Source organism: Pipistrellus kuhlii, unplaced genomic scaffold (genome assembly GCF_014108245.1).
Source record: "Pipistrellus kuhlii isolate mPipKuh1 unplaced genomic scaffold, mPipKuh1.p scaffold_m20_p_2, whole genome shotgun sequence".
Lineage (NCBI taxonomy): Eukaryota > Metazoa > Chordata > Mammalia > Chiroptera > Vespertilionidae > Pipistrellus > Pipistrellus kuhlii.
The window spans coordinates 166,021,746-166,038,141 of NW_023425515.1; the positions used below are offsets into that span (position 1 = coordinate 166,021,746).

At 40.2% G+C, this 16,396-nt stretch overlaps 1 protein-coding gene across 11 annotated transcripts in view; it reads right to left on the bottom strand.

The window, feature by feature from the left end:
* The window catches only part of USP24 (ubiquitin specific peptidase 24), a 132,297-nt gene that overhangs the window by 50,072 nt on the left and 65,829 nt on the right, over positions 1 to 16,396 (bottom strand). For all 11 annotated transcript variants that reach the window (XR_006742197.1, XR_006742196.1, XR_006742198.1 and 8 more), the window contains 10 exons: positions 15,917 to 16,032; positions 13,650 to 13,716; positions 13,412 to 13,522; positions 10,257 to 10,355; positions 9,993 to 10,166; positions 8,077 to 8,162; positions 7,603 to 7,696; positions 5,940 to 6,095; positions 2,882 to 2,979; positions 23 to 118 (listed from right to left, as the gene is read on the bottom strand). Coding sequence is in view for 8 of the 11 variants with exons in the window: in XM_045584646.1 (XP_045440602.1) it covers positions 23 to 118; positions 2,882 to 2,979; positions 5,940 to 6,095; positions 7,603 to 7,696; positions 8,077 to 8,162; positions 9,993 to 10,166; positions 10,257 to 10,355; positions 13,412 to 13,522; positions 13,650 to 13,716; positions 15,917 to 16,032 (1,097 nt within the window). In the remaining 3 variants the exon portion in view is untranslated. The remainder of the gene's footprint in view (positions 1 to 22; positions 119 to 2,881; positions 2,980 to 5,939; positions 6,096 to 7,602; positions 7,697 to 8,076; positions 8,163 to 9,992; positions 10,167 to 10,256; positions 10,356 to 13,411; positions 13,523 to 13,649; positions 13,717 to 15,916; positions 16,033 to 16,396) is intronic.

Sequence of the window (16,396 nt, forward strand, 5' to 3'; positions counted from 1 at the left end):
TGAGACTAACATACTGACATACCTTGCGAGTTGTAGACAGATAGAATAAACTCCCTGCCTTGTTTCATAGTCGACTTCTGATGGGATGGAATCCCTCTGCATGACATTTACAACCAAACTTCAAAAAACAGAAAGACAGGATATTAAAGACTTCTATTTTTTTCATAAGAAAATTTCTGTAATTCAATTGCTAATAAATGTTATCCATCACTCAAAATTTCTACAAGATCTTTACATATAAAATGAACTATACATATATCTATCCCAATGACTTCTTATGATACCTACAAGCCTTCTCATCCATTTAGAATTAGACTAGTTAAAATCAAAGAAGGACCTCCAACATGGAGTGTTTGCATAGTTCACTTCTTGCTAAACTGCCTGAGTTCACTAATGTGAACTAACAATTAAAAAATATACCCAGAATTGGTGTATTGAATAAACTTGTTTTTTTCATGGCCACTCCAACCTATATTACTACAGAAGCTTCTCAACTGTTCTTCCTGCTTCCATTCTTAATGCTCCACCTCCAAAATCAAGTCTCAAAAGATATTCTTTAAAGATTAAGTCAGACCATGACACTCCTCTGTACAAGTCCTCCAATGGCTTCCTATTTCCTACAGAGAAAAAAGGCAATTTTCACAGTAGCCTATAAAATCCTACATAACCCGACCTATGTCTGTAATCTCATGTCCTCTCTGCTGCCTGCCTCACTCTGCCCCAAATACACTGGCCTCCTGCTGGTCTCTGCAGACATCAGGTGGGTCCCACTAAGGGCAGTGGCTGCTTTGTAGACAGCTTTCCCCAGTAGATCACGGTCTTGCTCTATGCCTCCATCATGTCTGTAAAATGTCACCCTGTCAAGTAAAGCTTTCCCAGACCATTCCCTCCATCCCTTCTGGTCTTACTTTTCTCTACAGCTCTTATAACCACCTGACATACACCGTTACTTTGCTTCTGCCTTTATGGTCTGTTTCCCCCTCTGGACAGTAAGCTTCATGAGGATATGGGTTTTGATCTAATCTATTTGCCGCTCTGTTCATTGCTTAGAAAAATGCCTGGCACATAAATTAACTGGCATACAAGAATAAAGCGGAAGTAAACTTCCTTTAATACCATAGCTCTGTAATTGGCCAAATAAACTGAATTAAGCTGTTGCAAGAACATCTCTACAATATTGAAGAATAAAACTATGTGTGCAATTGGCCTTCCACATGCTTGGGAATTCCTTCAGCTCTCTCTAGTTCTCCACCATTTTATCTCTCCATGGTTTCACCCAATTCCTCTTCCCTCTGAACAGAATTTTCTTTAACTATCTTCAAGTTGGTTTTAACTCCTGGAAGAAATGGCATGCCTACTTCTTCCTAACGCAAATCTCCTTTCAAATGCAGAACACAGCCCCTCAACTGATCATCCCCTTTTCATCTTTATTCTTCTCTTTTTCACCAGGTCTGCCTACAAAGAGAATCAAATTTTCTACAAGTTAAAACAAAAACAAAAAAAGTCAACTTTTATCTTATCCTTCCCATCAAAGTACTGTAACCCCTGTTAGGTCACTTATGATAAAGCAGAGACATCCACTTACAGATTCTACTTCCTAGACTTATCCCTGCCACTTAGCTCTGCCAACTGCTTATGCCCCAATGGCTGCAATTACACACTGATGGCTCCCCCAAATCTCTAGTGCCATTCTCCACTTCTCTCGAGAGCATCCTATCCAAACCACCCATTTCACATGACTCACAGGGATTTCATATGCAATCAAATTAACTTCTCTTGACTTCCTTTGTTTCCCCCATCTCCTTCCATGTTTACTTCCCATAAGGACTAGAGAGTCACCATTTATCCTGTTTCTCAAGCAACAATCATAAGTCATTCTAAAAATGTTCCTACTGTAGTCATATATCTAGTCATAAAGACTTACCTCTTATACCACATAAATGTCAATCTACCACCGCCCTAAATTTAGAACCTGCTGTCTCTTCTCTCAAGCACTGTCACAACTCTGAACAGTTCTCACTGAACTTGGTTTTTCCTACTTCCATTCTTCTCCAGTGCAGGCAGAGTAACTGTTATAGGTAATTCCTGGCTTATAAACTTCCTGTTTTTCCATGGTCTACAGTACAATGTTGGGATTCCTCAATGTGACCCTTCTTTACATATTTCTCTTCCTTATCCTTGGCACTAGCCTCACCTGGCAACTATATTCCCAAGAGGGGCCATGTACTGTAGTGCTTCATTCATTCCCTGCCCCCCACCTCTGGCTCAGAGTGCTCCTGCCCTCCTTGTTTCTCTAGGAAATGACTATCTGACTACTTGTTTCACAACTCCCAGCTCGAATGTCACTTTCAGTGAAGCATTTCCTAATCTTAGGACCCCAACCAAATATAACCAATTTAACAACTAATTTCTTTCCTAACCTCCACTCCACCAAACTGATTTTTATAAGCTTCTGTATTCATGGTTTAATAATAACTATTAAACCATGAGCCTCTTAAGGGCAGAAATAATACTTAATTTATCTTTGCATCCTCAGAACTAATGCCTTCCACAACATGGACTACTGGGGATCAAATTCACCTCAGTATAAACGAATGTGGGAATTAACAGAAACTGATTTAGCCTCTTCTCTCCTCTTCCTAAGAATTCCCCACTACTAGAGCAGAAAGAGACATGCTTCTCTAAGTTTTCCAAATAATCAAAAGTCATAAAATAAATTAAAATACTCTAAAGGCTGACATATCATTCCTTCTTATTATAAATATTACTACAATGCTTCACATAATACCTTGTAGGAATAAGCCAGGCTTGGCAAGAGAAGTTAATCAAAATAATAGAATCATTTTCTGCAATTCATGTAACATTATATTGGGACACTAACCTCAAACCTCCTGCTTTGAGGAAGTTCTCACAGAAGGATTTTGCACAGTTTCTTGCCATATCATCATCAGCTGTTGGCATGAGTTTGGAGCTTAGAACCTTGGAAACAGATGAGCACAATTAATTATCCCAACTTTTCCAGCAGAAATAATTCCTTTACTAAATAAAATAATCAGGCAACTCAAGTCATGATCTCTTTAAATGCTGAATGCCATTTTCCACTTAGAAGCATAAGGAGGCTGATGTTTCACAAATAAATAATCACATTTTCCAAGTTCTATTTACTTAGCAAGAAATCAACAAATGTGAGTGCTTCTGTCTCTCAGGCTTAGATAAGAACAGATGATATGCTAGATATGGTCTTTAAAAAGTATGTAAATTAAGCCTGGCTGGTATAGTTCAGTAGTTGAGCATTGACCTATGAACCGGGAGGTCATGGGTTCAATTCCGGATCAGGGCACATGCCTGGGTTGTGGGCTCAATCCCCAGTATGGCAACCAATCAATGACTGTCTCTCATCATTGATGTTTCTATCTCTCTCTCCCTCTTCCTTTCTCTCTAAAATTAATTTTAAAAAATTATATGTTTTAAAAAAGTATGTTAAGTTTTATAAAACAGCCCATTTACTAAAAGTGCTAGATGAGTCCCCACTAATGATTCTAACTTCTTCCTACTTATTGAGCATCTAGGTACATGCTGAGGTATTTAACATGCATTATCTCATCTCACTATGCATGGCATATGTACAGTATTTAACTTTATAGGTAAAGACTGTGACCTGAAAAGTTTAGTGACCTCCCATTCAAGGTCACATGGTTAGAATTTAAATCCAGATGTATCTCACTTTTATAACACTCCTATATCTACCTAAAGAAAACATAACTGAATATTTTGCTATGACAAGAGACTTATTTCACAGGAATAATCTCAGGCATGTAAGTTTTCCTTTTGTCACTGTTTTCTCGTCAGCTAAACTGGGATAATAATTACCTTTACCAGAGGATTGTTTGGATTAAATAAGATAATGCAAGCTTAAGATGCTTAGCATAAGCACAAGGCACAAAGCATAAAGAGCTGGCTTATTTAGTTATTATAATTTAAAATTTTAAAATAAAGACCATTTTCTCAAATTTTTAAGGTTTTAAACTAGATGTAATTCAAGATCCTTTTCTATTCTAAAAAAAAATAATAAGAATAATCAGCTCCTATGAACCTATGGGGTTCTATGAGCTTAGATTTTTAATGTGAGATTTTTAAATTTAAAATACTTTTCTCCTGATTTGCTCTTTGGGAAACAGTTTCATCAGCCCTAATTCATGAGCCTTACATAGGAAAATGAAAATTTTCTGTGACTCTAATGCCTCTATGAGTGAGTGCTAACAGCCACATGAACACACTCCCCATGCTTAATGGACAATAATTCAGTGAAAACAAAATGTTTCTCCAAAGCAATGGGTATTTGGAAAATCCAGTTAGATGTTTCTTAGTAGGCAAACATAAATTAAAGGTGAAAATGGGAGGAATTGAATCTTTCAAGTAATAGTAAAAGTAAGTGCTTTTGGGAATGTTATGTTTACTAAATGTTTTGTATTGTCTAAAACAAAAGAAAACCTACCAAAAAAATTCCCAGCTAACAGGAATCCTAAATTGTACTGGAGGCATTTTAATGCTGAGTCCTTTGGTTTTACAATAATGCCATCTAGATAACTGATGACAAGCTAGACCCATTGTTGGACCATTTTGATTTTCTAGGTGCTCTAAAATGTGGGTGTTAAGATTTATATCCTAACTTTTTTGAGACAATCATTCAAAAGCAGAAAACAAATCTGGCAGCAGTGGAAAGTTTAAAATTTATAAGCTTAAATTGGCCAAGAATTTCTAAGCAATTTTCTGTTTTGGGGTAGTCTACCTATTTTAAAAGTCCACATCAAATAAAGATATTCTTTATTTTTAAAATATACACAAAGTATTTTCTACTTTTAAATCCAACACATCTTTTGACAAGAGTAATTATTTTAAGGCAAATGTGAAATGTTAGCACTGTTTGGACACACAAGCAACAAGTAGACCATAAAATGAATGAATGTAATTATATAATCCAAATTAGATTGTCAGATGAAATAAAACCTGGAGAAAATGTCCAACCAGGCACCCATTAGTAATTATGCTTTATCATCACTCAGAATCTACTCAATATGATATTAATTTGATAATTAAGGCTGCTTAGGTATTGCTATGGATTCTTGAATAAGGAACTACCTGGATATAATTTCCTAGGTCAAAGCAAGATCGCCTAGGGCTTTATTTTCTCCATTCCCAGACCCTCTAAGAGCAAGACTGTTTCCATCTAGTCACTCTCCCACATTGCTTTGTTAATGCTTGGCTTTCAAGTCTCAGCATATCCAGTCTCTTCCTATGTCTTACTCCTAACACCTGAGAGCAGATATGTTGTCTTTCCAACTCTGACCTCCTAACTATCACAATAACGTGTAGATGGTAAATAATTAGTAAATGTTTACTGCACTAAATCTACTTGTTTAAAGCTACTTTGGAGGAGGGTAATAAAAATATTATTTTGCTCAAATTCTTTCAATGGCTTTTTCTTTAACCTTGAAAGAATAATGTTAACATGTCTTCTGACAAATTCCTCATAAAATTGCATTAATGTCAACAATTACAATTGAGTTTTTTTATTGTAAAAATGCATTTAATAACAAGAAGGCTCAAGATTAATAACTGACATTATACATAATTACAGAACTTCTATTTTTTATTTTAAAAAAACCCAATTGTAATAGAGGAAGATAATGATAAAGATTAATAAAAAAGGCTTCCTAATTATTTATTTAGAAACTATTTTGAAAGTACAACAATGCACATGGATATGAATTGAGAAAAAATTGAGCATTTACAAAGGCAAAATCCAAAATTCAATTTATATTCTATTTTGTACTTTTTAAAAACTAAGTTTTAACAGAGCAAACCTGTCAACGTATTTCTCTCATCGGAAAGCATGATTCTACAAACCAAAACAAAGTGAAAAGAAATAAGTTTCTTACTTCTAAGTTGTAAAGCACTCTGAAGGTGGACATTCCTGGAGCAAAAGATCGAAAGAGACTCTCTAGAATTGAGCTGGCGCTTGGCTGGTGCTGCTGCTTTGAAGAGAGGGATGGAGATTTTGAAGACTGAGAGCTTGTTTCAGACAGCAATGTTTTCTAAGTTAAGAGAATGAAAAAGAGAATGTATGTCTTAAAAGCACAAATTAAAAATAGATATTTACATATTCTGATAGTCTTTTCCTTTTAAATATAATCAATACCAACAACATTTTCTAAAATTTAATCTCATAAAACCACATCACTCTATAGTTACTAACAAGACACCAAAATCTCTCTCACAAACTACATGTTCAACAGCATGACAATCCTATTTTAAACAACAAAAAAAAAGTCATCTTCATTTGTTTTTGTGTTTTTAAAACTTGTACCTCTAAATACTGATAATGAAATTATAAGATTGCAAAAATGGTAGTTTTGAGAATTTTTTGAACTAGTACTAGTGATATGTTTTATTACATTAGTTCTCTCCTCCCTCAAGCTGATAGATAAGCCAAATATGACAAAATTAAGTTGATCTAAATGTCAATCACTGAAATATAAAATTCATAACTTACTTCTAACAACTTTGTAATAAATTAATTTATTCTGAGAACATAAACAATGTTATGGATTAAACACAATTTTAGTCCTATAGAATAAAAAAGTAATATGCAAAGTGACCATCATTCCAACACACAAGATGGCTGCCCCCATGTGGTCAAAGATAGCTGCCTCCACGTGCACACAAGATGGCTGCCATAGATGGGAGGGACCAGGCCTGCAAGGGAGGGCAGTTGTGGTCAATCAAGCCTGCAGGGAGGGCAGTTAGGGGTGACCAGGCTGGCAGAGGAGGAAAGTTGAAGGCGACTGGCCCTGCAGGGAAGGGTAGTTGGGGGGGGACCAGGCCTGCAGTGGAGGGCAGTTAGGGGCAATTAGGCTGGCAGAGGAGCAGTTAGGCATTAATCAGGCTGGCAGGGAAGTGATTAGGGGGTGATCAGGCTGGCAAGCAGAAGCGGTTAGGGGCAATCAGGAAGGCAGTCCTGGATTGTGAGAGGGATGTCTGACTGCCCATTTAGGCCTGATCCCATCAATGGGCAGTCGGACATCCCTCGAGGGGTCCCAGATTGGAGAGGGTGCAGGCTGGGCTGAGGGACACACTCCCTCCCATGCACAAATTTGGTGCACCAGGCCTCTAATATATACATAAAGGAACGATATCCTAAAAACTAAATAAAATGAATTTTATATATCAACAGTGAGAAACTGAAAAGATAACCCAATCACAATCAGAGAGGCATCATGAGAGGAGAATCAGAGCCAGAGTCTAGTTCTGGCCAAGATACTCCATTCTCTCTGGGCTTTGGTTTAACATATATCATGAAGGTGAAGTAGATGACATTAAAGACTCTTCTAGTTTTAAAATCTGACATAATTTTTCACTCCATCTACTTTAAAAGACAACATGAAGCCCTGATTTCCATTTACAGAGCAAGTATTTTTCAAAAGAAGAAAAATCATTAAGAAAAAGATATCAAATGATTGTAGTGTGATTTGGTGTTGTATTTTCACTGAATCATGATATAAAATTCCATGCCAGTTAACTAACCCCCCTAGAAACCCATACCTTTCTTCCTAAAGAATCCAGTTGGTCAAGGGCTTCCTGAATGGCTGGATCAGTGGGTATCAGGAGCAGAAGCTTTCGTACTCGTAGAGTTATCCTGAAATTTTTCAAATTTGAAATTTTTTCAGATAAGTCACAATTTCAATAACAGAGTCATTTAGTATGAGATGTAAAGAAAATACATTTCAGCCGAAACCGGTTTGGCTCAGTGGTAGAGCATCGGTCTGCGGACTGAAAGGTCCCAGGTTCAATTCCGGTCAAGGGCATGTACCTTGGTTGCGGGCACATCCCCGGTAGGGGGTGTGCAAGAGGCAGCTGGTCGATGTTTCTCTCTCATCGACGTTTCTAGCTCTCTATCTCTCTCCCTTCCTCTCTGTAAAAAATCAATAAAATATATTTTAAATTAAAAAGAAAAAAGAAAAAAAAGAAAATACATTTCAAGGGAAAAGTTTCTTGGTTCCCTATATTTATATTTACCTTGGCTCCTCTAGATTGGCAAGCTGGTAAAGCATGTCAAATACATTACACACAAGTGCCATCACAACACCAGGAAGGGATTTCTCCTGAGGGAAAGAAGGCAAGTATAAATACAAATTCACAAAATAATTTTCTTTTTTAATCAAACATACGATACAAATATTAGTTCTGAAACCTGGTCACTGTGAAACTGGAGGGGAGCACAGTGCTCATCTGCATGAAGCACACATGTGAACAGTCGGGGATCTCCCAACTTCTAGTGTGCTTACTACCTGGGCTCTCCTCTCATACCCACCTGCTGGTGGGGGCTCAGGTGCCCAATGGTAGGCAGAAGAAGAGAGATAAAACAAAGATGGGTGTAATTACTAGAATGGAGAGTGGGCACCACTGAAAGCTGACCTGAGCTCATCAGGAAACAAGGCAATGAATGACTTAAAAGCAAAATGAGAGTCATACATACATATACATATATATATATATATATATATATATATACACACACACACACACACACACACACACACACACACACACATATATATCAACCATCATACACCATACATAGATATAGATGCAATCTAAGTGATTTTTCTAAAGGTAGGAAAGGAATATAAATGCATAGAAGGGACTCAGATGTGATTAAAGTACTATTTTCTAGTTAGAAGGAATAAGAAACTAGATATCCCAAAAATATATTTATATAGATTTTTCTTAATATGTTTTATTGATTTTACACAGAGAGCAATTGAGAAGGATAGAGAGTTAGAAACGTCGATGAGAGAGATACATCGACCAGCTGTCTCTTGCACACCCCCCACTGGGGATGTGCCCGCAACCAAGGTACATGCCCTTCACCGGAATCGAACCTGGGACCTTTCAGTCCGTAGGCCGACACTCTATCCACTGAGCCAAACCGGTTTCAGCTATATAGATAGATTTTTTTAAAAATATATATTTTATTGATTTTTTACAGAGAGGAAGGGAGAGAGATAGAGAGCTAGAAACATCGATGAGAGAGAAACATCGACCAGCTGCCTCTTGCACATCCCCTACCGGGGATGTGCCCGCAACCAATATACATGCCCCTGACCGGAATCGAACCTGGGACCTTTCAGTCCGCAGACCGACGCTCTACCGCTGAGCCAAACCGGTTTCTTGCTACATAGATAAGATTTTTAATAAATTCAGAATAAATATGAAATAGTATAAACATATTAAACTTGAAGATGCTACATATACTGTTTATGTTGCTAATTAACTGTCATAATACCATTTCTGAATGAAATTTCTTTCTTAAATTATTGCTATATATAAGTACTGTCTAGTTATTTTTAAAAATCTACAATACTAATACTAACCCTGAAGGATCATTTGACATCACCTATAGCAAGATTATGCTAAGTTAAAAGCCTACAGTCACCCAAAGACCTGAAAGCCAAGTGAAGGAAATGTTTCAGGGGGAAGTGATCACATGTACCAACTCTGATGAAAGGTTGAGAAGATGAGGATTGAGAGGCCGAAGTAAGAGATAACCTTGAAAAGAGCATAAAAAGAGGACTTTGCTGATGTGGCAAGGAGAGAATAGGGCAGGAAGTGAAGGTGAAACTGGGGGAAAAGAAGGCTTTTTTAAAAGATGATAGAAATAACACCGCATGTATGACTGCTAATGGGAAAATCAATGACTCAATGCAGAGGTGGGTGAGAGGAGCAGCAGCAGTGGCCAGGCAGAATGATTTAGGACTCAGAAGAGTCTGTGGTCCAGAAGATTGATAAATTGTATATCTTCTCCCAATTGATGCCCAGTGCTTCCCAGGGATACATTTCTGAAGAGTCAAGATTTGTCTGAGAGGAAAGGACACAATCATCCAAATCTATATGGACTGATGACAAAAAGATTAAGATTTATCACTCAATACCTGCTCCATGGCATATGATGAACTGAAAACCCCACTGCTGCTGCTGCTGGAGCTGGTGGAGGAATCTGCGGAGCTCCCAGATGGGGTCCCACTGCCGGAAGTCTTCACCGTAAGGATCTGCTCATCAGAAAAGCCCAGCTGGTGGAGTAGCTTCTGATCTTTATTCACTGTCAGCTGCAAAAAGAGGTTTCTTAATTACTGAGAGGAAAAGGAAGAGGATGGGATTAGTATCAGGCTAAAGAGCCACAGTTTATTTAAACCTACCAGACTATCATTTGTAAATATCTGGATGTTATCCACAGGACAGCACAACTGCTTGGCTATCTTCCACCGGACACTCCCTATGGTTTCATTACTGTGAGCCTGTAAAATAAAATTAAACACTGCTGTAACACAGTTATTCCTTCATTAAAACAACTGATAGTGAGCATCTATTGTGTACTGGGCACTGTTCTAGAAGCCGAGAACAGCAAAACAAAGACAAGAATTCCTGCCCTTGCGAGGCTTCCCTACTGCTATAAGTAGAAGTTCTATTCCCTCCTCCAACCCTCCTCATCACATGGAATAAAAACTCAAGCCCTTCTTCCACAGCAGGTTTTCCATTCTTTCCTTCTCACTGTCATTCCAGCCACCTTGCTTGTCATGAACAAGCCAAGCAAACACCCATCTCAGGGCCTGTGTACCTGCTGCCCTTTGTTTGGACTGTCCTTCTCCAGAAAAGGCTGGCTCTGTCACCTCATCCAATTCTATGTTCAGATGCCACAGCCTCAGACATCCAATGCCCATCTCTATATAAAATGTGATTACCTCTACAGTGACCTCACAGCGTTCTGCAATAACCATCACCTCTACCAGCTTATTCTCCTTTATTCTTAACTAGAGGCCCGTTGCACAAAATTTGGCACAAAACCAGACATCCCTCTCACAATCTAGAACTGCTGGCTCCCAACTGCTCACCTGCCTGCCTGCCTGCCTGCCTGCCTGATTGCCCCTAACCACTCCCTTGCCGGCCTGATTGACGCCTAACTGCTTCCCTGCCGGCCTGATTGCCTCCAACTGCCCTCCCAGGCCGGTCTTCATCCCCAGCTGCCCTACCCTGCAGGACTGATTGCACCCAACCGCCCTCCCCTGCTATCCCAATTGTCCACAGCTGCCCTCCCCTGCCAGCCATCTTGTGGTGGCCATCTTGTGATGACATGAAGGTGTTGCACAGGGCCATCTAGGCTTTTATTAGTATAGATGATACTCACCAACACCTGTTAATGTATTATGTATTTGTCTATATGTCTGTTTATACCCCATCAGTTTCCTTTCATTTCAGGTCTTTATTCTAAATTTGTTTATTATAATAGCTTTTAGAATATCACTCATACATTTTTTTTTCATGTATTCATGTGTTTTTATTGTAAACATCTGAATTATTCACATTGTCATAGATCTTGAACTCATAAGCATGTACCATGCCCAGGCTGGCAGCAAGCCAGGAATCCATTCTGCAAGCAAACAGATACTCTGCATAAGGAGAAAAGTCATAGCACAATATTTAATGTCCAGCCTGAGTCACCTCAGAATGTTATATTCCCAGAGCTTAGTTCATGCGCCGGCATGCTTTGATCTCTGGGCAGCGCACACCCCGTAGGTATTCTTGGCAGTGCTCTTGGTCAGCATGGTGAGCAGCTCTTGTACCATTCTTCTACATTCTGCATGTCCTTGGCAGCCAGCTTCTCTTACTGGACGTTAATGTCCTTGAGTGCTGCAGAGAGGTTAGACTTGGAGAACATTCCAAGAGATCTGAGCATACTGGATCTGTGCCTGCAGCTCAGCGATCTCCTCTTCATGCACCTTCTTCAGAAAGGCGATTTGGTCCATCAGGCTGTCCAGCTCAGAGCCAGTAAGAGCCGCTTCGTCTGCACCTTTTCACACCTCTATCAGCCAGCCCTCTGCATCATCATGGTTCAGCTCTTCTTGGCAGCATGCCTGCAGGTTGCTGCCAGTCCCCTCCAAGCCCTGGTGCCTACTAACTGCCCACTGCCCCCTCCTCGCCATGGTCTGGGCCTGGTGGGCTGGGACACAGGCATCCCATTTTCATTAAAAAGTTCAACCCCAATTTGCTCCACTGGTGTCCACAGGCGGCCCAGGGCAGACTGATCCCAGAGACCCTGGCTAACCCTGCCTACCTGGGCCCCCAATGGTGGCCTGACCCAGGCTCAACCTACCTGGCCTGCACCCTGAAGGTGGTGTCAGGTGCTGCCTCCAACCCCCATCCCTGCCTGCCTGGTTACCAATGGCGACCTTGACCCAGCTGGTGGTATTAGGAGCTGCCCGTCTGGCCTGCTCAGTCCCCATGGTGGACTGAACCCTGCAGCAGTGTCAGACACAGCCCTTCCCGCCTGAATATGCAAATTGTCCTCTACCTTTGTTGACTTAATTTGTATATCACTCATGATTGGCTGCGGGCATAGTGAAGGTATGGTCAATTAGCATTTTTCTCTTTTTTTAGTGTAGATGTCTTAAGTATAAATTAGAATTTGGCCAAAATAAAAAATATCTTCAGCTGAGGTTTGACCAAAATAACAAGAATAATAAATTAAAACATAGATATATTTTATGTTAGAATGAGATATAATAGCAAGTTCAATGAAATCAGATTTGTATGAAATCAAAACATTCTCTGCCTCCCTGGCCAGCTTGTCTTTCCTCAAAGCCGCAGCCAGTCTCTCTCTTGCTCTTTTCACTCTGTTATTCTGTTTCTGGATGTCTCCACGGGTGGCCGGTTGGATGCCCAGAGCTGTGGGCCACAGAGGCCTGGTCCTGGGATCATCTTTGCCCAATTTAACAACTGTGCTGCGCTGGGCTGGGGGCTGCTGTGGAGAGAGCCAGGCCCAGCCCGGCCCAGGGGTTCACCCTTCGTTGTTGGTGCACTTATTCTCATCACATCTGTCATATCCACAGTATTTATAGGTTCCCCTTCACTGCTGCAGGCCTGAAGCCCCTGCAGCCTCCTGTAGGCACTCCTCTGCTGCAGCTTCTCCATGTTCCTCTCCTGCCGCCTGCGCCAGACCTCGTTGTTAGGATGGGCAGTGACCTTGGAGACTGGACTTTTAAAAATGCAGCTGGTGAGCCTCCTTGGATGTTCAGTCCTTTCCTGACGTCTCCGCTTGCTCATGGCTACAACCAGTTGTCTCTTCTTTGCTAAAGTTTGGGGCATGATGCTTCTCTGAAGTCTTCCCAGAGAAGGTTGGTTTGTCTCCGTGATTGACCCAGGCTCCTCCATGGCTGCTGAGCTGTGTTGCTGGGCCACTCCTGACATGCAGACAGCCTGTGATTTGCTCCAAACTGCCATCACTCATACATTTTTATCAACAGTGTTGTGAAAGTAAGACAATACGAAAATGGCCACAAAGCTAATGTAAACCTACCTCTACAGTAAAGGTATCTTTGGTAGACTCATAAGTAACATTAAGTGTTAGAAGATGTCCATGAAATGAGGCACCATGAGGTAGAATAGTTCGTAGAACAGAGTAAAAATCCTTGAAAAAGATAGTAAATCAAACAAGTTAGATTCACAGTGCCACTGTTAAACATCTCAAAAATACATACCTAACACATTGAGTCTAATAATGGGATGATTCAATTGCTTTAGAAAAAGAGGCTTACCTCTATAGTGATCACATAGCGTTCTGCCAAAAGCAGTAATCTCTCAATGATTACAAGCTTAGTGGATCTACAGATTTAAAAAAAAAATTAAACATATTTGAAATGAATTGTTGATTTGAGCTCAATTCCATTCTGTTTCACCAAAACCCCAATCAATAGGTAACAGTCACTCATCAAAGACTAAAATTTGCAAAGATTTAACTTCCCTTTCACCCTAGGAGGAGGTAATGCAAGCGGGCCACAGCTGCAGTACACAGATGGCGTAAGGGAGGAGAAGACTTACCCTCCCCACATTTCCTTTCCTGTTCTTTTCTTTCTTGTTTGGTGTAAGGTGTAAGAAAGTGGTTTAATTTTTTAATGACTGGTTTGGCAGTATAGCGCATGTGGCTGGCTATAGGGATTATGTGTTTTTGTCTGCCAAGTGCAACTCCACCTGCTGAAAAAGGTTCCCCACCCAATTTAAGCAATCATATCCTATATAACCTATCTATACTTATAAAAGGATAATATGCTAATTAGACCGGGTCGACCAGCCATCTTCCAGACATCCAACTTCACTCCAGACAAAGCTATGGTGGTGGGGCTGAGGCAGAGGCAGTTAGAAACAATCAGGCCAGCAGGGGAGGGTGCTGAGGGCAAGATCAGGCTGGCAGGGGAGGGCAGTTGGGGGGCAACATCAGGCCAACAGGGAGGGCACTTGGGGGCGACATCAGGCTGGCAAGGGAGAGCAGTTAGGGGTGAGATCAGGCGACAGAGGTGGGCCACTGAAGGCGAGATTGGGACGGCAGGAGAGGGCAGTTGGGGGTGCAATTGGGCCGGCAGGGGAGGGCCATTCTGGGCAAGATCAGGCCAGCAAGCGAGAGAAGTTGGGGGTGAGATCAGGACTACAGGGGAGAGCAGTTAGGGGCAATTAGGCAGGCAGAGGCAGTTAGGGGTAATCAGGCAGACAGGGGAGAGCAGTTAGGTGCAAGATCATGCCAGCAGGGGAGGACCATTAGGGGCAATTAGGTAGGCAGGCATAGGGATTAGGGGCCATCAGGCAGGAAGAGGCAGTTAGGGGCAATCAGGCAGGTGAACGGTTAGGAGCCAGTGGTCCCAGATTATGTGAGGGATGTTCAACTGCTGGCACAGGCATTGGGCCTAAACAGGCAGTTGGACATCCCCCAAGGGGTCCCCAATTGGAGAGGGCGCAGGTTAGGCTGAGGAAACGCCCCCCCCATGCACGAATTTCGTGCATTGGGCCACTAGTTTCTAAATAAAAAGAAAAGAAATATATCCAACTGTAAATAAAAATACATACACACATTCATAAAGTCATTCTAAGAGTTGAGAGAGAACAAATGAGTATCTATCACTAGAGAGCAGCAGAGTGAGATGCAGAGACCTTCCATGAGTACCTGCCAAAGTTTCCTGGGAGTCATTGACGTGGTGCTGCTTACCAGTAATGGAAAACTCATAAAGCCTTACAAAAATGTTCTAGTTGCTTCAATCTCATGTTTCTAAATATTTATCTATTCCACTTACTATATCAAAAAACTGGAACAAATACTGAATTAAGATTTCACTGAATGAAATCTTTAAACACATCAATGTGATTAAGAGACAATGTCAGTTCCATTTTAATACAAATATTTGGGGATGAAGTTCCCATAAAAATTATTTTAAAAAAATGTTTTAAGTAAATAGTATTTTAACTGTGAATATATTATGATGTACACTTTTAGTTAATTATCTTCTACTTCATTTTGCTTATTCTATTAGTGCTTTGAATTTGATTATTCAAGGAGAAAATTTGGGGGGGGTGAGAGCACGTATGAGAGTGGTGGGGTGCAATGGGAAAATATGTACACATATAATACCTTAATAAAAAAATGGATAAAAAAAGATGCCTAAGTAAATATTTAAAACTTTAAAAAATTACTCTTCATTTAATTAATGAAACTTTATTACATCATAACAGAGAAATTACTCATTACACAGTTTTAAAAAGTTGAATGAATAAAAGAAACAAAACCCCACAAAGAAACCTTGTCTAGTAGGTAGACGAACAGAAGCAGTGTAATACTTGGGTGGTTATGATAATGACCTACAAATCTTCAAGAGATACAAATTTGGGGATGGATAAAGGAAAACATAATCTCCCAGGACAATACTAAGTTTTGAAATAAAATGAAGAAATCAACAACTGAGAGATTGCTATAGGAGGGGAAAAATATATCAATTATTTTTTTATTTGCGTATTTGTTGTAACTTCTGCAATCACTTACCTATATGGAGACTGAACTGATGTTGCTACAGTTGGCATGGCAGTTGCTGTAAGCATTTTTGTTGCTCTGGTCACAGCATGTGTTAGAGTGGGGCCACCAAGTGCTGAGCTGGCTGCCTATGAAATAAGAAATAATCATTCTATATCAGGGTTTCTCAACCTCAGATCAATTGGCATTTGGGGCTGGAAACTTCTCTGTTGTGGAAGACTCTCAGGCATTGTAGGATATTTAGCAGCATCCCTGACCTCTACCAGGGATCCAGTAGGACTCCTCAAACTGTCACAACTAAAAAGGTCTCCTGACATTGCCACATGAACAGTGGGAGGCAAAATAATTCCCAGTTGAGAACTACTATTCTCCGTCTGTTAATGCATGGTACCTAGTCTGTTAACGCATGGTACCTCATTTAGAGGTACTTGATTATTTTAAATAGTTTTTTAAAAATATATTTTTATTAATTTCAGAGAAGGGAGATGGGGA